Genomic DNA, 26,490 nt, shown 5'->3' with positions numbered 1-26,490 from the left:
GCGACGCGAGGTTCACGGTGGTACAGCTTACGTGCGCACACAGACAGCGAGTAGTAGCAGGGGAAAGATGTCCGCGGTGCCTGACGGGAAGAAGCTGGTTCGGAGCCCGAGCGGACTGCGCATGGTGCCGGAGAACGGAGCGTTCAGTAGCCCCTTCTCGTTAGCTGAGCCGCAGTGGGTTCCAGATAAAGAGGTGACACACACACACACACACACACACACACAGGAAAGCGGTGCGCGCTCTGTGCTGGGCTTCTTTGGGCGTCGTTGTTGTTGTTTTGCTAACTCGAGCTAGCGTCGCTGGGTCAGCGCGCGCACACTCACGAGCGGAAACTTCTGCTTATAATTAGCTTTATTGGCTAAATTAGCGAGCTAGTTTTTGGATGTTTTTCGTTCTAGCCATTCAGGTAAATATGCAAAGTTTCTTTTGTGAATAAACATTGGTTAGTTCATTAAGTGTTAAATCACTAAGACTGTCAAAAACTATCCAAACCACTCGAGTATAAAGTGAGACAGTTCAGTCACCTCCCGATACGATATTATCACGATACCTCGGTGCCGATTCGATTGATATCGCGATTCTATTTTATAAACACCCTGATTCGATATTACATTTCTCCTCGATTTTGTTACAATTTTAAACTTTTAAAAAAAGTTTAATGATTAATTAGGTGTAGCTTGTTCCTTATAACATTTGTTTTCTTACTTAAAAGCCAAGTGCAGCATTTAAACAATACAAATTTGTTTCTCTGTTCTTTGCCATTATTATTTCCAAACAAACTTGGGAAATATTTTACTCCTACCATGCAGGAAGTGTAAATAGTTCACCTGTAGGATTATAAGGAAACAGCAACGTTTTACCGCCTTAAACGCCCCCAAAGTCTTAAAACTCAGCTTGAGTTTTACAAGTGACTTTTGACTAATTAGCACTCGATGTGTTTTAAGACTGGTGTAAGTGTGTGTAAAGAGCGGGTTTAAGGCTAGTTTGTGCACAGATTTTGGAGAAAAAGGCAGATCGGTGTTTTTTTAACGCATATGATTTTTTGATAATGTAACACCATAAAAAATGCGTTTCTGTTGCGCCACTCAGAAGCTTCTTTGCTTGGTACAGAATCGTTTATATCTGAGGCTATAGTATTTAAAGATGTATTCCGCTTGTATTTTATCTCAAATAATTACAATAAATGTTAAATAATTTAAATGTATTGACTGTTGAAATGTAAGTTAAGATGTTTTTGGTTAAAACATTTTGTATAACGTGACTTTTTCCCTTTGAAAAAAATTGACGTAAAATGCCACTTAACACTTTTTAATATAAGTAGAGTTCACATAGAGTAGCACTTCGAAAGATACTTCTTTACTGTACTATATATTTTGCACCATTACCGTCCCAAAAAGCTTTTTAAGTGTTTCATGTAGGTGCAAAATTTTTTAGAAGATTAAAACTTACGATGCGGTAACCTCAGTACATCTTTAAACGCTGTGTTTCCATGCACGGGATATGGATGGATGCTTAGATTAATGCTTCACTGTTTGTTTATCTGCATAATCAGGGTCTAGAAGCATCAGGTGTGTGAGCCAGGAATGCACTCTGGATCACATACACGTTAATGCTTAGAGGTGATTTAGAGATTGTTTCTGGGAACACTCGACTTGAGAATCTGGTTCATTTTAATCAGTAAACACAATTGTTCCCGCCTCAGGAACCGTGCCCGAAGAGATGGTCAGGTATGGTGTTCATTGGCACAAAGCGTATCAGATAAAGAAAAAAAAAATCAATTATACTTGAAGTGGACTGCTGTTTAGGCGCAACATCGTCAGTGTCATCTGTCTCATCCGAAATCTCGGTGTGCATGTGCACACTTCAGTCTCATCCTCTCGTCTGTCTGATTGTTAAAGTAGAAAGGCAGGATAGAGAGCGAAAATATACAAGCATATCCGAGTCACAGAGAATAATAATAATGTAAAGGCTCGGGAGTTCCTGATGGGAAAATGTTTTTGGAGAGTTGGAGTCCACTGTTGTGATTGATTAGGTCGGATCCTGGAGAAAACCTACATTAGAGTTGTTCAAATCCAGTCCTGGAGGGCCAGTGTCCAGCACTAGTTGTAATTCATTAACACCTGAACACATCCACTGAACCTGATAATTAACCGATTAGTTGAAGATTAAAGAAGAAGAATCACCAAACCGTCAGTGCTGGACACTGGCTCTGGAGGACTGGAGTTGAAGAGCGGTGGCCTATACAGTATGCACTCGGGGAGAACATGTGGGGAGAACACGTTGAGAGACTCTGCACCGTCTGTAACTTGAGCTCCCGACTTTCAGTAAGCGCCAGCCCTTCATATGCTATATACTGCTCGTAATACAGAAGATTCGTTGGATAAAATAGAATTGAAGCTTGAGTTATAAAATAGCAAAACTCCATAATATTGCTCTGTTAGTGATGATAAGAGCAGAGTTTTGGACATATTGATCATTTTTACTTTGTCATTCAGCTGCAATGTGTTTGTTGACTACCAAGTCTGAGTGTTGTATTTCTTTTTACCACATCAGTTTTTAATTTATAAAAAATTTTATTCTCTATATAAATATTTACAAGTGTGGTAATCTTTTCAGGAGCTGACCAGGCCAAAATAATAAACAAAAACACAAAATCTATCTAACCTAACAAATTAGCAAAACACGATAACAAGCCAAAAAGTTGTTTCTCTTTTCTTGTTACACGTTCAGGAAGTGCTTGTCCAATGGCGACACAGGAGGCGGGAGTAAGACGCACATTACCGCTCGATCATTCAATCAGCACCCCTCTCCGAAGTAGAGGCAAATTGAACCTTACTGACAGAGACACACTCAAGAGGGCAGGCAACACAAAGAATAATATTTAAAAAAAATAATAATAATATGTCAGGGACAGAACATAACTTTTTTACATGTTTAAAGCTAAATTTACATGCAGCAATAAAAAAGGTCACTTTCTCACCGTACTCTTATTTGTATCTTGCTCTTTCAGTGTCCAAAATGCATGCAGTGTGACACGAAATTTGACTTCATCACCAGAAAGGTACGTATAAAAAACGTTTTATTTTCTTTTTCTGTGGAAGTGCCACGTCCATGCTGACTGGACTCGTTTCTCTGCTGCTTCCTGTTGCGCAACTTGTGCATATTATGTGTGCGTGGGTTCCTGCACAAATCACATGCTTTCTTATTTTCCTACAGTTAATGTTTCTCCCAAATGCAGAAGGCATGACTTTATATCAAGCAGACCTAAGATAGGAGCAAGTGCAGCATTGTGTTTCTTATTCTAATAAAATATTGTGTCTTATCTTATAGATGTGCATGTCTTAAGAGTGAGGAAAATGTATAATCTCGTATATACTGATAATTGGGTAGCTATGTGCGTTAACATAGCAGTGTCAGTATAATTCATGGCCGTGGTGTTTGTTCTTGGCATGCTTGCATATAAAAGCATTTTAAGATAGTATTTATTATTATAATCCTCTTCATTTTCGCAGGTCCTTATCAATTGTGGGAGTGCTGCTGTAACAAAGACATATGTGGAAATTAATTATTATTTTTTTTATCATTCTATTTGTGCGTCCGCAGCACCACTGTCGGCGATGTGGTCGGTGTTTCTGTGATAAATGCTGCAGCAAGAAGGTGGCCTTACCCAGGATGTGCTTTGTAGATCCGGTCAGGCAGTGCGGCGAATGCAGCCTGGTCTCGCAGAAAGAGCTCGACTTCTACGACAAACAGCTCAAAGTGCTGATGGCAGGTAAGAGCACAGAATGGGCACACCGGGACAGGACAGGTTAATTGACACACGGTTGTAGAAAAGTTAATCTTTTCACATATCCATGGCTGTGTTTACATTGAAATGGTTATGCCCCATTATGAATAGTTTATTTTTCATGTATTATGTATATATGTTTAAGATTTTTTTTATTATTATTTATGAAATATGTGAGATTAGATTGAAATCTAATTTCACGAAGAACATACTTATGCATTTTTGCAGTAGACAGCTTGGCAAAACAAAACAAAAAAAACATGACTTAGCTCTATATTTGTTTCCGTCTTCTCAGTGAGACGTGGTGGTGATGGTAGCATCGTATGAGGAGGTTTGTGCTGACACTTACAAAACGTAAACACAAACAAACATCCTGCAAATCAGTATTTTTAACAGGTCTGATATATACATGCGGTCGTAGCCAGTGGAGAGGGCCAGCATTACCGGCCAGCACAAAAAAAGTGGTCTACAATATACAACAAACAACAAATTCATATGACCTTAAACACAATATTTTGATTAATTAAAAAAAAATTATTTAATATTTTAGAGGATCAACCTAAAAGAGTAAGATGTAGTAAGAAAATAAAGAACTAAACACTGGTGTAGAAATTACGCTGTTTGTCAGAGCATGTAGCCTTTAAGAACAAGCCCTTTGCATTATTCTGTTTTAAAATACACTATATTGTCAAAAGTAATCACTTGCCTGCCTTCACATGCATATGAACTTAAGTAACATCCAATTAAACCCCACTTCCTCGCTTTCCTGAACAAAGCGAAGTTCATAAAGACATGGATGAGCGAGTTTGGTGTGGAGGAACTCGACAGTCCTGACCTCAACACCTGTGGGATGAATTAGAGCGGAGACTGCGAGCCCCAGGCCTTCTTGTTTAACATCAGTGTCTGACCACACATTCTGGAAAATGGTGAAAAACTCCCATAAACACACTTCTAATGCTTGTGGAAAGCCTTCACAGAAGTGTTGAAGCTGTTATAGCTGCCAAGAGGGTGTGGCCAACATCATAATAAACCCTATGGATTAAGAATTAGATGTTACTGAAGGTCATATGCATGTGAAGGCAGTTAAGGGGAACACGTTTGGTAATAAAGTGTTCATATAGGGTCAGGCTTGTGCAATATAGAGTGACATCCTGTTTTCAGCACAAACTAGGCAATATGGTGACCTTAATTTTTCTTTCATTTTAAACAACTATATAAACATAAGTAACTAAAAAAAATAATAAAAAATAGGTCACATATGCAGAGATCAATCATGAATGATCAAATGTAAAGAATTATTTGGTGAAGAGACTTGATTTAAATTGTCTTGATTCAGACATAAGTTCTTTGGCATGAAAAATATATTTATGGTGAATGTTTGAATTAATTACAAAAAGAGACAATAAACCTAATGGGGAAGAGAAAGGACTGTGTTTTATGTCTGTGAGTGCTTTATAAACTGCTCATCAGAACAATTAGAAAATAATCATGTATTTCAATTTATAATGAGGACAGTGAGGTTTTACAATTCATTAAATAAAATAAAAGAAAAAGCGAAAAAAATGAACAGAATGAATGTGTATAAAACTGTATTCCAAATTTTTATTTTATGTTAGGAGGCACGTTTCTGGTCACAGTAGGAGTCTCGGAGAAATCAGAGACCATGGTGTGCCGTCTGTCAAATAACCACAGGTACACACACACACTCGCATGTATCTGTGTAGACAGATACATATATATATATATATATAAAAAAAAAAATTACATTCCCAATAGAATATTTTTATTTTTTATTTCTGCGTTTCCACCATGTGTTTAATCAGATATCTGTTCCTGGATGGAGAGAGCCATTTTGAGGTGGAGTTGTCTCGGATCTCCACTATGCAAGTGCTGACAGAGACAGACGGCTCGACCCCTGGAGGTAGAGATCAGGCCAAGGGTTTAGCCAGTTTGTTTATTTTAACATTCCACATAGGTCAATGATAAATATTTGTAATGCGATCGATGTGTTTGATTCTGTAAAGGATTAACAAGCTTATTTTTCTAATATTACATATCTAAATTGTGTCCTTTTTAAATAATCTGTTAGGCTTATTCAGGGAATATAGGTCAGCCTTATTAACAAACCCACAAAGGAATGACACACTTGCCATGATGTGGTGTTTTATTTCAGTAAAATTTTTAATAATCTGCACACTGGCCTTATTTCTTTCTAAACTTGGGTTATTGACATTTACATTAAACAGATGGCTGATGAGAAAACTGAGCTCACTGTGACTAATAGTGTTTAATAATCAATAACAGTGTACTAGTTTATGAAATATGTTAAAGATTTTATAATGATGTATCATTTGAGCAGACCTTTTTTCTTTACATTTTTGTAGTTCTGTTTAAAACTGATTTTGTTGAAAGATAAATGTTTGTGATTTCTCTTTATCACCCCCTTGTGGTGAGAGAAAGAACCACAAACTAAGGAAAGATAAATGCAACACAGGCATGATTATACAGTACATCACTTTTGGATTGTGTTTATGTTTATAATAAGTATCCAGTATTCTAAACTGCACTAAAATGTTATGAAAATGTAATGTTGCATTTTGCACATGCATAATATGCCAAAATCTTACATTTGGCATGTTTGCCAAAGAGCTTGACCACATTATTAGTCACGGCATTGAAATGGTCTGAAAGCTAATTGGCTTCCGGATGTTATGCAGACATTGATCCAGGAAGTATGCTTTCATTCCTGTTTCAAAGAAACAGGAGTCAGCTCAGCTGTAATGAATCTTTTGCTGAAATAGTATGCGCCTGCTGCATCATGATTAATGGGGTGTGGGATATGACCTGTGTATTAGTCAGGATATATAGGTTTGCTGTATCTATATAATATATATTATCTATATAATAAAACTGTAAAGTTGCCCTATCTGTACATCGTAGTGTTAATTTCGTAGACGAGAATAATGACGCAAAACTTTTGTTGACAACCTTCTTTTTTCTATGACTGATCATATGACTAAATACATCACGGATATCACTGAACAGTGACGAAATCAGCATGCAGTGTTGAAAAACGAGATGAAAATGTGGTTTAAAAAAATTAAGACCAATTAAACATCTGTCTGTATTTTTGTCAACATTCAATTTTTGTCACAATCCAATGCAATACAGTGTTCATACATTATATCCATCTCACCTGTGCGGTTTGACTTGGGGTGAGATGCAACTGCCCAACGTTCGCGAGGTTCCTCAGGGTCTGCGAGCTTTGTTTAATTTGAAACGTAGTCACTACACCAAAACTCGCGGTAAATCACAATGAACTGTACTTATGACCACCGCATAAAAACTTTGTGTATGTGAGATATATGTATTATGAAAAGCAACAGTATTTCCTGGGTCACGGCGTGCGGCTTATCAGGAGTAGTTTGCGCGTGCAGTGACGAGATGTCACAAGCTCAGTCATCTCAACTCTTCATCATTACAGCAGTTTTACTTGGGTGAAAGAGAAGAGCTGTTATTTGGGCTTATTTTCTTTTTATTGAACCAGAGAAAAAAAATGTGTAGTGATATCGGAGGGAAAACAGTGTGGGCACACAATTGCTGGGAGAAATACCACAAATCTGAAGAGACACATCACTGCATACCATAATCACCCAGTTTTACAGCCTCTTTGTAGTAATTATGTTTCATATTTAAACCATTGCCAAGCTCATTAAGCTAATAGGCTAGCAAATGGTTGTGACCCATAGGAGCTATCCCTACAACAGTCAATGTGTGTAAATCAATAAAAATAAAAAAAGTTTAAGTACACTGTATTGTCGGTACTGCTCCTGTTTTGTAGTTAAAAAAAAATATGGACAACAGTTGTTGTAATGTTTATAAATAAATAGCTTAATAAATTAGCTGAAAACATCAGATGAAAAGATACATTTAAAATTTTAAGATAATTATTTTATGAAAAACTAAAAAAAAATGGGTTTTGGCTAGACTAGATTGACTGTAGGGTCAATTAATAGTAATCTTATTCCTAAAATGTTACGTTTTTATTGACTAAAACTAGACTAAAATGCCCAGACCTTTAGTCAACTAAAACAAAAATAGGATGAGATTGACTTTCTATTGGTTTTTGGAATTTTTGTCTGTCTGTTTATTTGTGCGCGCATTACGTGAAAACTACTGAACAACTTTTAATAGGGTTTTCACAGATGTATTTGGTCGAGGGTGAGGTATAGGCTTTGTTTTATCGCGGTCGGCCCATGGAAAGAGAAGATATGCTATTTTAAAATTGAAATGGAAAACGCCCATATTCCATTAAAAAATCGACCTTGGAAAAATCATTAGTTCATCTCAAAATTCAACAGATGGCGCTGTTCATTTTTAAAAATACGCTTATGAGTGTGCAATTAAATTCCAACTTTTTAAATGTAATTTTTGTTTAAGTTAATGTAAAAAAACAAATTTACAATTTAATGGTATTTAATTCATTGATGTGTAATAAATAATGTACAATTGTTATAATATAATTGGTCACACTATTGATATTATAACATTCAATTTACGCACGTTCTTCACTTTCTTTAGGCTTTAAATTATTTTGTGATTAACACTAATGCTATCTGCACTTCTTTACAGGAAAGACAGCTTATTTTTAATGTGTTAACCTTTCTTGCACTCCTTTTTCTTTCCGTTTTTTTGTTTGTTTGTTTTTCTCTGGGCTGCTTGGTGCGTTGTTTCTTTTCTGGGCCCAGAGAAAGATATTCATACTTACACCACTCTCCTGGACAGTCATTATATATCAGAAGGTTAGCACCCCTTTCTGTCTCTTTATCTGACCTTCACTTCCCAAGTCTTTCTCGTTTGTCCTGTCGGATTTCCCTTCCATCGCACAAACTATGCATGACAGTAAAACGGCATCCGAGCCTGTTGTTTGCATCTCTGCATGACTTGCATGATATTAGTGATGATGTGTCATCAATATTCTAGTACGACACGTCTATAAACCCATTATCACGGCTTGGCAGAATCTCCAGTGATGCAGTAATGTGTACATTATCTCTGACCACCTCCTCGCTTATCAATAATGCAGCAGTATTATAAACCTTTTTGATGATGCAGTAAATAAGAGGTGTGAGTGTATAGCTGTATTGTGAAACAACACGATAATTAAATGGATGAACATTTAGACTCTTAAAATATCCCTTACTAGTGAATAAATGAATAATAGATCAGATAACACAAAAAAGAAACTACATTTGATTATATATGATAATAACGAACTAACAATACCATGCATAACATCTTATTTAAAATGACTTTCTAAATGATTTCAGCTGCAAGTTGATTGTTTATGGTAATGTACACTATACGGACTCTCTTGCACAGTCACTGCCATTTAATGGAACTGCAGTATATATACGGCAAACCATGATATTGGGTTGTTTCTGTGTCACACAGTAAATGTTTCGCTAGTCCATTTCTGACAGGTTTTATTGTAGTTTTATTATTTATTATTATTTATCCTGCTTTTTTTTACATTTAAATAAAATACAACTTCAGAACAAAACACTCTGCTCTGAACTCTTGCACAGGAAGCCTGTCCCGTGCCACAGGCATGCTGCTGCACTATAAGCCGCCGGGCTCGCAGGACTTGCAGCAGCTTCGCATGGAGGCGGCTGATGACAAAAAGAGCGCCTCCTCCTGGCTCGTCGCCATGCACAAGGTAGGGTTTGTTTTGTTTTTTTTAAAGTCTGGATCATGGTCTCAAACAAAAAAAATCATGTGTCTGTTTTTATTTTATTTTGTTTTAAAAGAAAAAGCAACATTTCACCATTAATGTATTTCAGTATTATGTAGCACTGATACAAATTATTTTTAGCAACTTTTTTTTTTTGTTCTTTTAAGACCTAATTTGGTACATGCATTCCAAAAAAAAAGAAATACATTTTGCATGTATATCCAATCAAAAAAAAATAAAAAAATTAATGACGACCTTATTTAACAAGAGCAAAATAACATACAATGAGTGATATTTGATGTTTGAACACATGGGGGTGCTGCAGTTTTAATTTTATTATTCTATGACAAAAGTCATAAGTTATGAGCGATGTGATACCTATTGCTATCTGTCTTGTCTTAACAGTCCTGTGATTTATCTGTCTTCATCATCAGGCAGCCAAACTGCTGTATGAGTCAAGGGACCAGTAAAATATCTGAAGTGCAGTGCTAAAGAAGGACAGGAGGAGTGATGAGACCAAGATGCGAGGGACGGGATGAGATTTTGTTAAAAACTCGCGTTTACTCCGCAATGCCTACTTGCTTTCTATCGGACCTCTGCTTTCCTCTTCCCGTTTGGATTAACCGGATTGGTCATGTGACCTGTCCGTCACTCCAATAGGGTGGACCAAGTTACCCATTGATTCTCGTGCAATGTATACATATAGATGATGATGATATATGCACATGTATTACAGTGATTACGTTGAAGTTGAGTCATACATATGATTTTTAGATTTACAGGTCAAATGGTCCTATTTTAACACATATTAAACACTTGATGTATATATAATTCTCCTACTTTTTACAGCAGGTTTATTCACTTGTAACACTTTGTGCCTCTGAATCCCCAGTACACACTACAACAAACATTAAATTTGGTTATGTAACCAGTTCAAGCATTTCTGCTTTTTTTAACCAAGTGTCCATAGCTTGTTCTTTCCTACGGATTCGGTATGAAGTTTGTCGTAACACTACGGTTCAGTCCCGGTAAATGTCGCTCAATTTACAAGAATTATCTTTTGTGATCTTGTAAAAGCTTCATACAAGACTTCCTCATGAATCTATGGTCAGTATTTAGAAAATGGAGCATTCGAGTTCATTCTGTTTTCTCCCTTAAAAAAAAACAAAACTTTTTTTGTAAAGCAAACGTGTTGTAATACAAATTTGTTTACAAATGTGTGCATGACGTATATATGTATATATATTTTTTCTTATTTGCTGATTAAATCAGTAATTTGTAACCTGTATAATTGTATGGATTTTTTTCTTTTTTTACTTTCAGTGTGATTATTCTTAGGTTTTACATGATTTTAAAATAAAAAAATGAGTGTAATTATAAGACTTCTACCTTGTATTTGTTATCAGAGAAATACTAAGTGCATGTGGAAAAGCAGTGTAAGTGAAATTAAACACTGTTTAAGTGATTTGTCATGATGAAATGATATTAATAATAATGACATTTTTATATCAAAAGATCTGATTTCCAGTGAAGTAGATATTTTCTTTAAAATGTAAATAGATGTCAAATGTGAGTTAAAACTTGTACTTTAAAACCAGATTACAGTACTTCTACTTTACTTGACACATCTGTTGAGGTTTCATACAGAGTGCAAAGATCTATAGATAGAGTCCCCAGAGATGAGATTTGCATGGTTTCCTTTCATTTCTCATAATGATTACTCTTATTTCCTGGGTGTGTGTGTGTGTGCGCGCAGGGGGAGGAGAGGTTGTACGTAAGTGTGCTGGTCCTATTTAAGGGCAGTGTGTGACTGAGCATGTGTTTTGCCCTGAAGAATAACCTTCTGACCATCTTTGGAAGGCCATCATGATCATCAAAACTCTGATTCTCCTCTTCATTCTTCCTGGTGAGGCTGTTAGAGAGTAATATAGATTTAAAAACATTAGATCAAGCACAACAGGTTTTCTGTTAAAAAAGTATTTGTTTTACTTAAATATCAGTTAACAGAATGCATTTTCTTTCTTTCTCCACATCAGGTTTGGAAACTCTTGTGCTTACGCAGGAGAAAGCGATGTCTGTCAAAGCAGGAGAAATTATTAAGATGTCCTGCAGAACAGATTCCTCTTCAAATTATGCTTTAGCATGGTACCAACAAAAACCAGGGAAATCACCGACGTTCTTACTTGTTGATGGCACCAGAGCAAGTGGACTGCTGAGTCGATTCACCTACAGTGGATCTGGATCGCAAAGATATCTTCATATTAACGGTGTTCAGGCTGAAGATGAAGCCGTCTATTACTGTGCTTGTCATGGCTGTGTAGGAAGTGGCACGTTGCTGCAGTTTATTGATCCCCTCATACAAAAACCCCAACACAACCTCAACTGGAAATAAATTAGTCTGAAACACCCACAGTTCTACACAAACACACCCTGTAGTGTTCAGTATGAGCAGGGTCATGAGTTCTGCACCACTTCCTGTCCCAATTATTACTATTTTGTCCTGTTTAGTGTGTTTATGTTCTATAGTCCTGATCACTGAAGTGTTAAGTGTGAGCAGGAACAGTGCGCTACGGCCCTGAGGTTTTTGTACTGAGATCTAACACTGTGCAACACCGCAGTGTTTGGTGGAGGCACTGAAGTAACTTTTGGTAAGTAAAATCTTACTTACGTCCTTTTCTAACTGCTGATTTTTTTTTTCATACATAGACCTGAAGAAAAATATCTATTAGAAAAAACATTTAAAATCCCTTCATCAATGTAAAAGGATCAGTAGTGCTCATGATTGTTAGACACTTGTTATGGAAATGTTCTTCATTATTATTTGTATTTTGGAATGAATCACTTTCCAAATTATAAACAACAACTAATTCAAAAAATGCAAAAAGTGTAGGAGTTTGCACTTTTAAACTACTAATGAGCACAAGTGGGTGACTATTATTTATTGCATTAAAAATTTAACTTTAATTTTAACTTTAATTCGGCTCTATGGACATGAATGACATAAAGTTTCAATCTTGTGAAATGTTGGTAAAACAAATTATTGCATGTTCTTGTCTTATAATTGTAAAAAACACTGTCCCTTGTCCAAGAGATTTTCTTGCTCAGAAAAACTTTGTATACAGAGCTAATTTAGATTTTTATAACGTGCTGATGCTTTCTAGCTTTCTATAAATGTAAAATAAAAGTCTCCTCATACAAATCGTCAGCATATCAACAGATATATCTATGTGTCTATGTCTATGTGAAACAATCGCCATACAAAAGCATAACGTATTAGAATGAGAATCTTAACCGAAACTTGAAATTTGTCCCGAAGATAACACTCCAGTCAGAGCTGGTGTTATAAAAAAAAAAAAAATAAATCTAATCAGATTTAAGAAATCCACAGTACTCTGGTATACCTTAATATATTATTGTGTAATTGTTAAAGAACAATTGTTACAGAAAAAAATAAGAATAATATAATTATGTATTAATAGTTTAATTATTTGCCGCCTTCTCTTTCCTCCAGCAACTCCATCTCCTCCGTCCCTCGCTCTGCTGGCACCCTCCGCGTCTCTCTCATCATGTGATGATGATGGACAAGTCAGGGTGGTGTGTCTGGCACAGGGTTTTGTTCCCGATAGCGCCACTCTGTCCTGGTCTGATAACGGCAACGCTGTAGCGGGTTCTGAGGTGCAGACGAGTTCTTCTGAGCGTCAGTCTGACGGCACCTTCATCCAAAGCAGCATGCTGAAACTCAGCCCTGAGGGCTGGAGCTCCGGACGAACCTACACGTGCCACGTGAACCACCCGGCTCTGTCAGCACCGCTGAGTCAGAGCACCAGTGCTGAGAAGTGCAGCTAGACAGCTGGAGAGATGGATGTGCTGAATGTAGTACTGTAGTCATCAGCATGAAGAGAGGAGAAAGTGATAAAATCATCTTTTAAAAACAGCTGCTTTGCTTCATGTCTCAGAGAATTTTTCTCTGTGTTTCTGCTTGTGTTTAGAGTCGATGTAGAATATTTCATGTTCTTGTATTTGCATGGCTAATTACAAGAGTTTTCCTCAATAAAGTGATTATAAGAGACAAAATGCTGTGTGGAACTTTATAATACATATTGGAAACAGTATGTTTGAACATGGATTTATTTAGTCAGTGTAATTAAGCTCATAAATTAAAAAGAAAAATAAATCTATTGGTTAATTTTCATTATTTTAACCTAATTTCAACTGCTAAACTTTTTATTACATTTTCCAAGTATATTAACCTTTAAAAGTGAATTATTATTTACACCAGTCAGAATAAAATGTAATCTTCATTCAGTTTTTTTGTGCTTATTATTTGACAGGACACAAAGACAAAAAAAAGCTTTTATTAATGATGATGTTGAATACACATTAATTTCTACTTAAAAAAAGCCAAAACAATAGACGTTTGTCTAAAAGGGTAGTTTAGATTTGGTTTTAATTTTTAATCATTATTTTGGAAACCTCATACATCACATACATTATGGTTTGCCTCGTACACTATAACCAAATGTCTAAATAATATCTGTAGTAATGTTTTCATGACATTAAATTAGTTTTTTATTTCATGGTGCCATGGTCACATTTGCCATCTGTTTTATTATTAAATTATCTGCTGGGGCCCCAAGAGATCTGATTTATGTACAGTTTCTGTTGAAGTTCCCCTTTTTTAACTGATTATTTTTTACCTCGACTCTTTAGGTTTCACTCTTTTTCTCACTTCTTGACTTCTTGGATGTTTATTAGACAAAAACAGAAACTTTTCTATGTTGGAAAATAAAATCTTACACTGGAGATTCCTTCCATACATGTTTAATTTAGCTTATGTATATAAACATATACATTATGACAAGTTTTGTAATAAATTATTACTGAAAACGAAATCAGTTTTCAATATTCAATTCGTTTTTTTAAGGTAATTGTTGGCATATTTAAATCTAAAAGGCATGCATGACAAGTAATCAAACTTAATGCAAATGTATTTGTGTGTGTGTGTGTTTGTGCACACATGCGCTCATGGAGGTGTGTTTTCTGAGAATCCCTACTATCACACTCTGTTTAAAAGGAGCAGTGTGTGAGTGTGTGCAGCTTGAGTCTGCTCTCACAAGAAGTCGGAGTCTCTTGTATCTCGTTCTTTACAGACCTGAACATGAAGCTCCTGAACACTTTCTCCCTCACCACCATCTTATTCACTCTTTCAGGTAACTTTACTCAAAATTTAAACACACGTTCTAGTGCAAAAAATAAAAATAAAAATCAGCTTTGTCTTAAAGTAGAGTTCATCATAATCTCATATGATTACTGAGCTTAAATAATGATGCATTGGAAGGATGTGATAATTAAAGTGTGTGTTTGTTTGAACAGGTTTGGAAGCCCTTGTGTTGACTCAGGAGAAGGCGATGTCTGTTCAGGCTGGGCAAAATGTGAAGATTCTGTGTTCACCCAGTACAGGTGACTGGACCATAGCATGGTACCAACAAAAACCTGGAAAAACTCCAACATTCTTGTTGTCTGATACAACCAGAGCAAGTGGACTGCCAAGTCGATTCACCTACAGTGGATCTGGATCACAAGAATATCTTCAAATTAACGGTGTTCAGGCTGAAGATGAATCCGTCTATTACTGTGCTTGTCATGGCTGTGTAGGAAGTGGCACGTCCCTGCAGTTTATTTATCTCCTCGTACAAAAACTCCAACACAACCTCAACTGGACCTAAATTAGTCTGAAACAGTCACAGTTTTACACAAACACACCCTGTAGTGTTCAGTATGAGCAGGGTCATGAATTCTGCACCACTTCCTGTCCCAATTATTACTATTTTTTTCTCCTGTTCAGTGTGTTTATGTTCTATAGTCCTGATCACTGAAGTGTTAAGTGTGAGCAGGAACAGTGCGCTACGGCCCTGAGGTTTTTGTACTGAGCTCTAACACTGTGCTACACCACAGTTTTTGGTGGAGGCACTGAAGTTACTTTTGGTAAGTAAAACCTTACTTTTTTTTTTAAAATGCAGATCAATTTTAAAATATTTAAAACTCTGTCTTCAGCGTGAATGATGCAATATTCTTCATTATTATTTATATTTTATAATAAATCACTTTCCAAATAATATATTTTAATTATGAAGAGCAACTAAATCAGAAAATGCCCAAGGTGTATAAGTCCGCACTTTTAAACCCCAAATGAGCACAAAGGGTGACAATTTTTATAGCAGTTTAAGTAAAAGTTTGCATGACAAATTTATCTTTTTTAAATTTGTTTTAAGAACATGAAAGAAGTTTATTATTTTTCTATAATGCACATCTCATGCGGTATATTCCTCTTATACCACAGCAATGCTTATTTAAAATTTTTATTTTATATTATATTTTGCTCAATTCATAGTTGTGTTCAATTTGGTGAAAGCTAATCAATATCTTTTGACTGATCAGATTTAAGAAATTGATGGTACTCTGGTATAACTTGATAGGAATGCATTATTGTGTAATTGTTAGAGAACCCTTTTTTTTAGCAGAAAAAAAAGATTGTTATTTATTAATAGTTTAATTATCTGCCTCCTTCTCTTTCCTCCAGCTATTTCATCTCCTCCTTCCCTCGCTCTGCTGGCTCCCTCTGTGTCTCTCTCATCAGCCGATGAAGTCAGGGTGGTGTGTCTGGCGCAGGGTTTCCGTCCAGACAGCGCCACTCTGTCCTGGTCTGATAACGGCAATGCTGTAGCGGGTTCTGAGGTGCAGACGAGTTCTTCTGAGCGTCAGTCTGACGGCACCTTCATCCAAAGCAGCATGCTGAAACTCAGCCCTGAGGGCTGGAGGTCCGGACGAACCTACACGTGCCACGTGAACCACCCGGCTCTGTCAGCACCGCTGAGTCAGAGCACCAGTGCTGAGAAGTGCAGCTAGACAGCTAGTAATGTAGTCATCAGCATAGAGAAAGAAGAGCTGGAATATTAGTAAAAAGAAGGCTTAATTCATTACTCTTTATGCTTTTCTGCTGTTTCTTTAAACATGCTGCGGGAGATTTGTCTGAAATTATATTCTGTTGTTTTTATCACCTTTCTTCAATAAAATGATTTTCACATTCAAAATAGTAAATGGATTTTATTTGCATATACGTTCATAAATTTGGTTATCAAAGAAAGTGGGTGACAAATGTGCGATTTGTGGATTATAACAATAACAAGCATTAATGATAAGAAAATCTTTAAAAAAAAAAAATTTTTTTTAAACCTGCCTAAATAAATACTGCATGGCTAAGCAACTGAAAAAGGAATACATATACGGTATATTTTCTCATCATTCTTATTTTCTACCAAATAATTAACAAGCTTTAACTTGTTTTGGTGGCACTGTTGCCTCACACATCCAGTGTCAAGGGTTTAAGTCCATGAGGTTTGCGTGATCTTCCCTGGTTCTTGATAGGTTTCCTACGGGTACTCTGGTTTCCTTCCAAAGATATGCACATTAAGCTAATTGGTATTTCCGAATTGTCTGTAGTGTGTGAGCGTATGTGCTTGTGCCCTGTGATACAGTAGATTGGCACCCTGTCCAGTGTAGCGAGTTCCCTGGGATAGGCTTCAAGATTCCTGTGACCCTGTACAAGATAAGAAATAGATGGAGTGGTCCGTGGGTGGAAATGCTTCATTGATGAGAGAGTGTCGGATCAAAGATTGGTTTTGACAGGAAGGCTACAGTAAATGAAATAACCAATCTTTACTTTAGTGGTGTGTAGAAAAGTAATGCAAACAATGTAAATCTCTAAGGAGAATGGCCTACAACAGGAGAAGATTGCGTTGCATTTAGCCAAGAACAGAAAGCTGAGGCTGCAGTAGGCACATGCACAATGGCAGTTGAAGGCAAAATGTATACAGTCTTCAACTGTTCAATTTTGGTAAACCTGTGCAAAGATTTTTCTAAGTACAGAATTAGATAAGTGAGAAGTTGTGGCTGGAAATTAACTGAAAGAAAGAAATCAGACTAATACCAGCTTCTAATCATGGTTAAAAAGTTGTAGAGAGAGAGAGGAAGAAACAATATTGGAAATTGCTCAGTAAGTAAACTTTCATAGAGATAGCATTTTCTCCTTTGTGCTTTTACCCTTTCTCTTTTACCATTTCTCTGAATTTTTATTTTCCCCCAAATCAACACCAAAAAGTAGAGAGCTGGTTTTTTTTTCCTGAGCAGAGCCCTGGAGGATTTGATTTGAATGCAGTTTCAGTTTCCTCCCTGCACTTACACACAGCTCTTCATGCTTCATCTCCTCTTTCATATCTGCTAGCAGATGTCCGGAAGCTGAACTTCCTGCACCAAACTCAAATTAGACATTTAATAAAATTAGCTGAGACGAATCCGTCTTTCCTGCTCCCAGTGCAAACCTTACAATTTTATCCAATTCTTTACGTGATATCCTCCATCTGTACGCATCCACCTGAAACTGTATGATCGCTTTGAATTCTAGCAGAATAAATGAGAGACTTATAGACTTTAAAGCAGAGATGTGTTAATTAGCAATGGAGCAGGTGGGATAATAGGAGACTGTAATGGGGTATTTTCTCAGCTTTTAGAAAAAAGAAAGACACATCTACCAACTAAGAGAACAATGTACAATGAAGGCCTATCCAATTACACAGTAGCAGCGGGAGCCTCTGGTGGTGTTTCTAATATTTCCATTTTTTACTCATTCTGTCATATGAACGCATGAAATATTTGATATCTGAAGAGGAGTAAGAGTAATGATGTGCACACACATCTTCTCAGTGCCATGCAAATCTGAGTAAGAAATTATTTTCAGTTTTTCACAGTTTCGTGGTGTAATTATAATACGAGCCTATATGTGAACCGTGATGTGTCATGATACCACTGAACAGCAGAGGAGTGTCAAGCTCCATGGAACTAGTATTGGGCGAAAAGTAAACCAGTTCTATTTCCCCAGACTAGACTTGAAAACCAAACGGAAATAAATCTGTCTGCGATTGTAAACAATGTTTTGAAAACTCTATTCGGCATCTGTGCTGTTTGTTAATGTGAATGCATTCATCATCTGTAAGCAAACCTAGAAGTAACAAAATAACTTTTTTATTAGTCCAAAAACCTAAATGCACCATCCTGTGAGTTATTTGAACCACTGGGCTGTGCTATTGAACTATGCACACGGCACTATCAAATAAAAGCAGGAAAACCATTGTGAGGGCGTATGCCTAAGCAGGGGATCTGTTGTGTTTGTCGTTCCTTCATGGCACCCTTTAACATGTAAACAACAAGAACAAAAATCATAAACGCAATGAAAAAGGAAAAAAAGAAGCACATAAATAGACTGCCATTACTTACACAGCCAGCACTTGATTTTGCCTCTGCTCTGACAGGTTATCATTTTACTGTGCATGATAATATTTTGTCTTTTTATTCAAACAGGTGCATACAATTGACAAATGTTTCTTTGATTGACAGCAGAGAGAGATTATGCTGTCTCCAATTTTTGCTCTCTCAGTTCCCAGCCACATATGATTCGGCATAGACAGTATGTGATTTATTTATTTATTTATTTATTTATTTTTATTTAGTATTGACCTAAGTATTGTTCCAGTCAGCCAGTCGCTTACTCACGTACTTATTCTCTGCATCCCTTATCCAGTTCAGGATTCAGTTCGCGGGAAGCCTTGAACCCAAGGAAAAAGGCAGAGTACGCTCTGGACACACTCACTCACATACTTGCTCACACACTATGGACAGTTTCAAGATGCTAATTTGCCAACCCTGCATGTCTTTGGATAGTGGAAGGAAACTGGAGGGGATTGTTTCATTGGATGATCTATTGCTAAAAAGTTAATTCAGCCGTCCAAAGAAGAGTGGCTACTTCATTTAAACTAAGCTTGCAGAGATCTTTTGGGGTTTGCCATGAATCACTTTGTAAGTGTTATTTACTTATTCCCATGTCTTACTTAGTAATGTTATTTTTCCTTTTTGAACTTTTGTCTGGTTTAAGAATTCTGGATTAGGTTTTACCTTCGCGTTCCTTCACGAGTAATATAAGTATACATATGAAACTCTGAAACTGCCCTACTCCTATCTAGAACGCTGGTTTCATCTTATCGTCTTTTTCCATTTTCTGCCACTGTCTGAGACCTGGTTCACTCTAGAGAACTCAGTTGTACTGGCTCCATCATCTGCCTATAGTGTCTCTCACGCTCCATAAGAAACTGGCAGGGGGTGGCACAGGTTTGCTTTGTTTTTTGAAATACAGTCTCTGTCTCATTTAAACGCTGTCTCTTTCCTTGAGTCCCATCCCTTCACTCTCAATCTTCTATTATTGTCCTGGCCCACTTGGAAACTTAATTAAAGAACTGGAAATATCTTTTTAGTATCCTTCATCTATCTACTAATAACCCTGAGGTCACTTTGCTTGGAGTTGGTTTTAGACAGACATTGCTTGTGTTGCCTCATTACTCTTTTCAGGTCATCACTTTCTATCCTTCACCCCATCTCTCCCTGCCCTGCCTATCACCAACTGGCTATATATTTTCTCTACTAGCCACACCCTCCCCTTGATGGCTCTATCCTCTCTGGCTTCCATCACTCTAGCAACCATTCCACACCACAAATCCTGTTCCTCTCTACCTCTTAAATCAACCACCTATGCCTGCCTTTCTTCATTGTCTTCATCCATCACTGCCAGCAGACATCTTCTTCCCTCTATCCTATTAGCATGGAAGGTTTTCAAGGACAAGGAGAGGATCTACATTGGCTCCATGCATACTCCCTACTGATATCCTTCTTCTGTTCCCACACTATACTTGCTCTCAGTTTGAGGTCATGTCCTCACATGGGTTTTCCTTCCAATGCTGATGATAACTTAACTTACCATGTTTTTTCCTCTCTCAGACACCTATGTTTCTGCTCAGGTCTCTGGCAGACATCTCATCAGGGATACCACTCAGCTAAACCTTAGCAGGATGCAGCCTCAAGTCAAAATCTTGACAGTAGTCTGATCACATTATCTGGCAAACACCATCATATAGCCTTGGGGGGCTTTCTGGTCTACAGAAGTCCTCGGGTGCTTCTTCAGTCCCCTGTCATTATGGTATTAAAGTACTAAAGCAACTAGGGAATGGTTTTAGAAGAAAATCCTGAGTTTAGATCTAAACACTTCTGAAACGTCTTGAAGATGAACTGAAGATAGTCCACAGCTGCTACAAAATTAATTAACAACCTTGGTCTAACATGATTTGAGTCAAGATTCATCAATACTGTGATATAATTAAGCAATATCACATGAGATAAGGAACCGTTGTACTGATTATCATGTAATATTAAGGAGGCAAAACATTGTTTAAGATGACATAATGTTATCTATCAGATGTGGTTTCTTGCTGAAAGTGCATTCCTGACTGGTTTTGAATGTGGTTTTGGCAGGCAGCTGCTCTCCCCTCTTTTAAGTACTGTGGACAATACAGACCTACTTTCACTCTGTATTTAACCAACACCTATGATGCAGAGTGATGCGTATAGTTAAACATCCCAGTGCTGTTACCATCCATTATCACCACTCTTACAGTAAGATTACTCAGTCAGAACTACTCATTCTCTCTCACACATCTTCTATATTGCTTTATCCTATATTCAGGGTCGCGGAGGCCTGGAGCCTATCCAAGAAGGCTTAGGGCACAAGCGGGGTACACCCTGAACAGGGTGCCTATCCATCGTCGTATAATAAGATTCAGAATTGTTAATTTCTTGCTCTAGCAACAAACCTAAAAATTTGTGGTCATTATGCCATCCATCTATTCATCCATCCATCATGGAACCTCTGTAGTCCAATGGACCATGGAGTCCAATGGTGACCATTGTATTTATTCCATTATGCCCCTCCTACAAAAAAAAAATAAGCATAGCATGTTGTTGTAACCAATAATGTATTACTTTTGTCTCACACTATATAAGAGTGTTAATACCTAATACCAAAGACAGGGCTGTTTAGAAGCTCGATTTATTGCTCATGACACACATTTGTCAAATCAATAGTTAACATGGAAGGCTTTATATATATCATCAAAAATGAAATATGTTTGTGGTTAAAGCTTAACTCAGGCATCTCACAGAGTGCTCCATCACCAACACATGGAATATATTTTTAAATATTCTTACTTATTCATATGTAATCAGCCGTTTGACTCGGTTTACGATTTGAGACGAGCTCAAACGAAAGATACCTTTAAGGTTTACAGTGTTCGAAGCTCAAGTGAGGGTGCGGAACACAAGCACTTTGTCATTATGCTAATACATGCAGCATTACTGTGCACCCTAAATGAGTTTGTGCAGTTTAATGCCCCCCTCTTCCATATATTACTGTGATTGAATAAGATATTCACTCTTCCATTTATTCATCACATTAGCCAAGCTCCTATTGTCTCTGGCTTTTCAACATTCAAAGGTCCTGGGTAAAGTCATGCAATCAAATATCTCCAGTCTATAGACTTGTTTGGGTGGAAGAGTTTGCGGCTGTTGTTTTTTTTTTTTTTTTTTTTTTTTAAGAAAAGAAAATCCAGATTAAATCATAAATCAACTTTCTAAAAGGTTTTCAGCAAAATACTTTGGTTTTCTGGTTACAGTTCATATACATTGCCCAGCCAAAAAAAAGTAACACACACTAATATTTCATTGGACCATCTTTTGCTTTGGTTATGGCCGTGATATTGCATAAGCTTATGCAATGTCACAATATTTATTTCTATTCAGAGTCGCATTAATTTATCTCATGTTTTGGGCAGATAACGTTGCTAAACTAAACCCTGACCAAACGAAGCAAGCCCAGATCATAACACTGCCCATAAAGGGGTGTACGGTAGGCACTAGGCATGCATCACTTCATTCTTACACTGATATTGAACAGCACAGAGAGTATACTGAACACAGTGCGCATTAATATACAGTAATAGCGGTGTAGCGGGGAGTGTGTGTGTTAGAGGTCAAGTATGCATGTGCTGTGTTCTGGGTTGTGAAGTCTGACACGAATTCCAGTGTAGACATGACAGAAACATCACTCTAGCCCTGAGGCACTACCTTTAGGAGCGATGTTCTTCCTTGTCCTTCTCCTGGAATGACAGTGTGAGATGGATCTTGAAGGTCATGCTTGTATGTTATGTAATTGATGCCTTGGTGGACATTGTAAGGGCTGACATAACATGAGCAAGTTTCCTGCTCCGCTCGGCTAACTCAGGTCCCTGGCCATACTCTATTGCCTGTTTCTTCCTGACGTTGGGTCATTAACTTATTGTTCACCTGGTGGTCAGAATGTCATTTTCCTTACTCATAACCTGTTTGCTTCTCAGGAACATTTGTCAATTGGCGATGAGTCTGTGGGGTAGGCGTACAGGGATCAGCTGGTGTTGTTACTCTGCTGAGGATGCCACTCTGTCTAATCACTGAGGGCATTTCTCCTTCCCCTGCTTCACAGTCCATGTCCCTCCTTTCAATCTTTTTAACTATTGACTTATTAGTACTTTAATATTATCATGCAAGTTATCGAATGATTTCAGCATTTTGTAGGGTGGAGCCAATTTTCTGTCTCTCCGTGTCATGCTTGTATTGTGCGTACTGCATTTTGTTCACATTTTATTGCTCTTTGTTCTAGTGTTTCTTGCCTTGAACCATAGTTCCTGCTTTTTGGAGTCTTTTTCCTTTTCTTGTACTAAAAGTAAATAAGATCTGTCCTTGCAATAGAGTACTTCATTTGGCCAATGTTCAAAGATTTACTGATGAGCCTCTTTCTAAACCTCGAGAGAAATAAACGTAATCAAAGGTGATCCTCTCCTCTTGGCTTCCAATTACTGAGGAAGCACAATCTACTCATTTTATGTATATGGCTTTAAAAGAGCTGCTCAGAGATGCTTTATCTCCAAGAAATGCTCCATAATTTATTATTATCGGCTTCAGTTATGGGGCAGCAAGGCACAGTGCAATATCCAACAAATGTTTCCGAGGAAAAACAAATAACCATCTCTCTTTTTTTGTGTTTCCTCCAGCCTGTTGCACCCTTCACACGTTTATTCTCACTCTCTCTTACAGATTAATAAACCAAATTTAATTAAAAGGAGTTAAGTATGTTTATACAGAGTGGTTGTAATTACAGTTAGACAAACAAAGACAAATCCTTCCAGCAAGCGGCTTGTTTATGATCCAGCGTTTTTTTTAAATACCAAGCATTTATTAAAAAAATGGATCTTGCCACTAAGAACTAAAAAAAAAAAAAAACTGCTAAAACTGCTCATTCAGTACTTGCTCATCCTTTGTGACTGCTCCTCTGGTTACAAGCTGGCGCTTGACCAAAACTTTTAGAGTCCACTGAAAATTTGCCATTTACATTTTTTTTTTTGTTTTAATGTATGCCGACATTTGTAGCAACACCATTTTTTACTTTTATGTAATATTCCTACCTCTTAGGGTTGCTTGAATACTCGAGTCTCACAATCACAGGTGCACTGTTATGCATGCAAGAATGGTTTGGACAAAAATGCAAGGGTGGGTTAGAACCTGCTTATTACATTAAAAAACTTTATGAATTACTCCCAGACTGAAATGAAGCATTTTTATATAAGGGTTCAGAACAAAGAGCTAGAATAATGAAGCTACTTTAGTCTTCTTTGTGAATCCGGCACCCACAGTCCATGTAGCAGACAGCACATCATTGTAATTGCAGACATCAAAGTGTATCCTTGTGCTGTGTAAGTGCTTTGGACATTTCTGATGTAATTAGTGTTGTCACATTAAAGCATTCTGGAACGGCGCCTTTGCAGTCGAGAGACATGGCCGAATGCCTTTTGTGAATTTTTTTCCCCCTGTATTGGCTGTCAACCAAGTGGTGTCATTTCTTTCACTAACATTTGCTCTTGCTTGCTTGTCCTTTGAAAAAGTGGTGATTATGTAAATGATCGCACCACAATATTCGGTTGTGCAAAGGTCTTGGCACCAAAGTAAACTGTGTGCTGGGACTTGTTTTTACAATAAGAATAGTATAAGCACTCATCATGTATTTATCACCTCTCTCTCTCTTTTTCTTTCCATCTCTCTCTTTCAGGTGTCCTCCATCATTCTAATCAGAAGTAATTGTACTCTACTCCTCCAGCCTTAGTACAAGAGAATAGAAGAGTAAAGGTGGGCGGATGATGGGATGACATAGGCGATGCTTCTTTCCCTCTTTGACTTTCTTCTCATTGGATGCCACAAGCTCTCGTCCCAGCACAGTCTTTCCTACCCACACACATGTAGGCTCATCTCTAACACTGCTGTCAATGACACATTGTTATCACACAACGTTTGATGCATTAATAATTTTAATGCAATAACTGTAAATAGGTTTGCAGCAGAATATTGATCATAAGATATGGATTGATTTTCTTTTAATTTTAAAGTAATTTTAATTTGCATTAAAAAAGTGCTTGTATTATTATTATTATGATTAATTATTATTATTGTTATCAAAGCACACAAAGCTATCCTTAATATCCTTTCATATGATGATGCCTAATCATTTAGTCCAGTCTATAAACATAATTCATTATCATTGTTGTATAGTATCAAAGCATCATTTATTTAATCCTCTTTTTAAATAAGTGACTGTCACCATGCCGTCCTGAAACATTAACAACAATATTGAGGTGTTTAAAATATGTTTATTGCCCACATACACTGATTATAATTGCCACAGAAGCAGTGATTGTTGTTCCCCTGCGTTGTATAAGTCCCCTGTTGTTTCTCATCCTTCTATGGCTTTCAGTGTTCATTACGAATTCCTCACGACACTCATCTGGGCTGCAAATCACATCCTCCATATCCATTTCCCGTGAAGCTTCCAGTTATAAGGATTCATACTGTGATAACCTGGTCAGTAATTACTTTTCCACTTAAAATCAGATGTTGTTGCCTAGTGATGCACTGTAGTACTGCATTTATGAGTTTTTATTCAATTTTTAGCGCTTTAATATATATATATTAGCAAAAAATGCTAGAAATATCTCTTTAAAAACTATTCATATTGCATATGTAGTGCTATAAACACACAATAATCTTCAACCATCCAGCTCTGAGGAGACTGTGGAGACTGATTGCTGTTCTTGGCAGACTGAAGTGGAAGCCGGTTTGGTCTTCTCCCATTGTCTCGATCTGCCTCAAGGTATGATGTGTTTCTGAGATGCTTTTTTGTTCATCATGGTTGTAAAGAGTTATTATTTTAGTTGTAGCCTTTTTATTATCCTGAAAATGCCTGGCATTTCTATTTGCTTCCTCATATAAGCAAGGCAGTTTTATGTGCAGAGATGGTGCACAATTTGTTATTCAAACCACTAGAAACGATTCAAAGAAAGACAGAGAGACTGGCTAAAAAGGTTTAAACCAGCTCATCTGTCTCCAACAGCCGTGCAGCATTCAAAGTCACAAATATCGGATTTTTTATTTTCCATTCCGATATTGGAGGTGAACTTCGACTAAAGCTCTTACTTGACTTGTACTGTATCTGCATGATACAAGAATAACATTAACTAACATGTTTTACAAATATTGATGCATGTGCCGTCATTTTTTTTTATTTCTTGTTTTACAGTATTATGCAAAAGTCATTTTTAGTCATGTTGAGATATTCAGATGGATCTCCAGTGTGATTTCATGTACAATGAAGAAATGTAAGAAAAAAAAAACATTTCCAATTTTGGAAATGGGACCAATTTTCAGCCCAAGAGTTTCATACCCAAGACAAGACTACTTGTAATTTTTATTACTCATTTTTTGCCAGCAAAAATAAGTTTCATCCACTATATCACCCTGTTGATTAGATAACAAAATGTCAAATAGCAGGCAAAATGAAAACTCAACATGTGTCTTACGTTTTTATATACAATACAATGGCTCACTGCAAATCTTTATAAGTTTTGGTTTACACAGGATAACTGGAAATAGCTCACAGCGTCAACAACCTCC

At 37.0% G+C, this 26,490-nt stretch overlaps 2 protein-coding genes and 2 gene segments (V, D, J or C); all 4 read left to right on the top strand.

Annotated features, from left to right (window-relative positions):
* The first annotated feature begins 7 nt into the window (after positions 1-7).
* On the top strand, positions 8-10,813 carry zfyve21 (zinc finger, FYVE domain containing 21). Of its 2 annotated transcripts, XM_053502430.1 has the most exons (8): positions 8-193; positions 3,012-3,062; positions 3,605-3,773; positions 5,405-5,480; positions 5,612-5,709; positions 8,537-8,590; positions 9,377-9,507; positions 9,957-10,813. In XM_053502430.1, exons 1-8 carry the CDS (start codon positions 68-70, stop codon positions 9,990-9,992), a joined length of 741 nt encoding a protein of 246 aa, XP_053358405.1. In that variant the 5' UTR covers positions 8-67; the 3' UTR covers positions 9,993-10,813. The 2 variants fall into 2 exon arrangements, with proteins under 2 accessions (XP_053358405.1, XP_053358406.1); XM_053502431.1 differs by lacking the exon at positions 8,537-8,590 and having other exon boundaries at positions 11-193.
* A 474-nt stretch (positions 10,814-11,287) lies between these two features.
* On the top strand, positions 11,288-12,371 carry LOC128528473 (immunoglobulin kappa variable 3-15-like). The segment is given in 2 exon segments: positions 11,288-11,428; positions 11,559-12,371. Coding segments are annotated over 2 exon segments (396 nt in total).
* Positions 12,372-12,996: 625 nt separating this feature from the next.
* On the top strand, positions 12,997-13,596 carry LOC128529406 (immunoglobulin lambda constant 7-like; the record flags this gene model as incomplete). The annotated part of the segment is given in 1 exon segment: positions 12,997-13,596. A coding segment is annotated over 1 exon segment (372 nt), but the record flags the coding sequence as incomplete, so codon positions are not given.
* A 994-nt stretch (positions 13,597-14,590) lies between these two features.
* LOC128528474 (immunoglobulin lambda-1 light chain-like) lies at positions 14,591-16,607 on the top strand. The gene is made up of 4 exons (XM_053501312.1): positions 14,591-14,732; positions 14,896-15,189; positions 15,475-15,507; positions 16,103-16,607. The coding sequence occupies exons 1-4, from the start codon at positions 14,681-14,683 to the stop codon at positions 16,426-16,428; spliced, it is 705 nt and encodes a 234-aa protein (XP_053357287.1). The 5' UTR covers positions 14,591-14,680; the 3' UTR covers positions 16,429-16,607.
* The last annotated feature ends 9,883 nt before the right edge of the window (positions 16,608-26,490 follow it).

This window comes from Clarias gariepinus, chromosome 8 (genome assembly GCF_024256425.1).
Source record: "Clarias gariepinus isolate MV-2021 ecotype Netherlands chromosome 8, CGAR_prim_01v2, whole genome shotgun sequence".
In the NCBI taxonomy this organism is placed as follows: domain Eukaryota; kingdom Metazoa; phylum Chordata; class Actinopteri; order Siluriformes; family Clariidae; genus Clarias; species Clarias gariepinus.
Note: the sequence above shows the minus strand (reverse complement) of the source record. Positions and strands in the feature narration are given on the sequence as shown.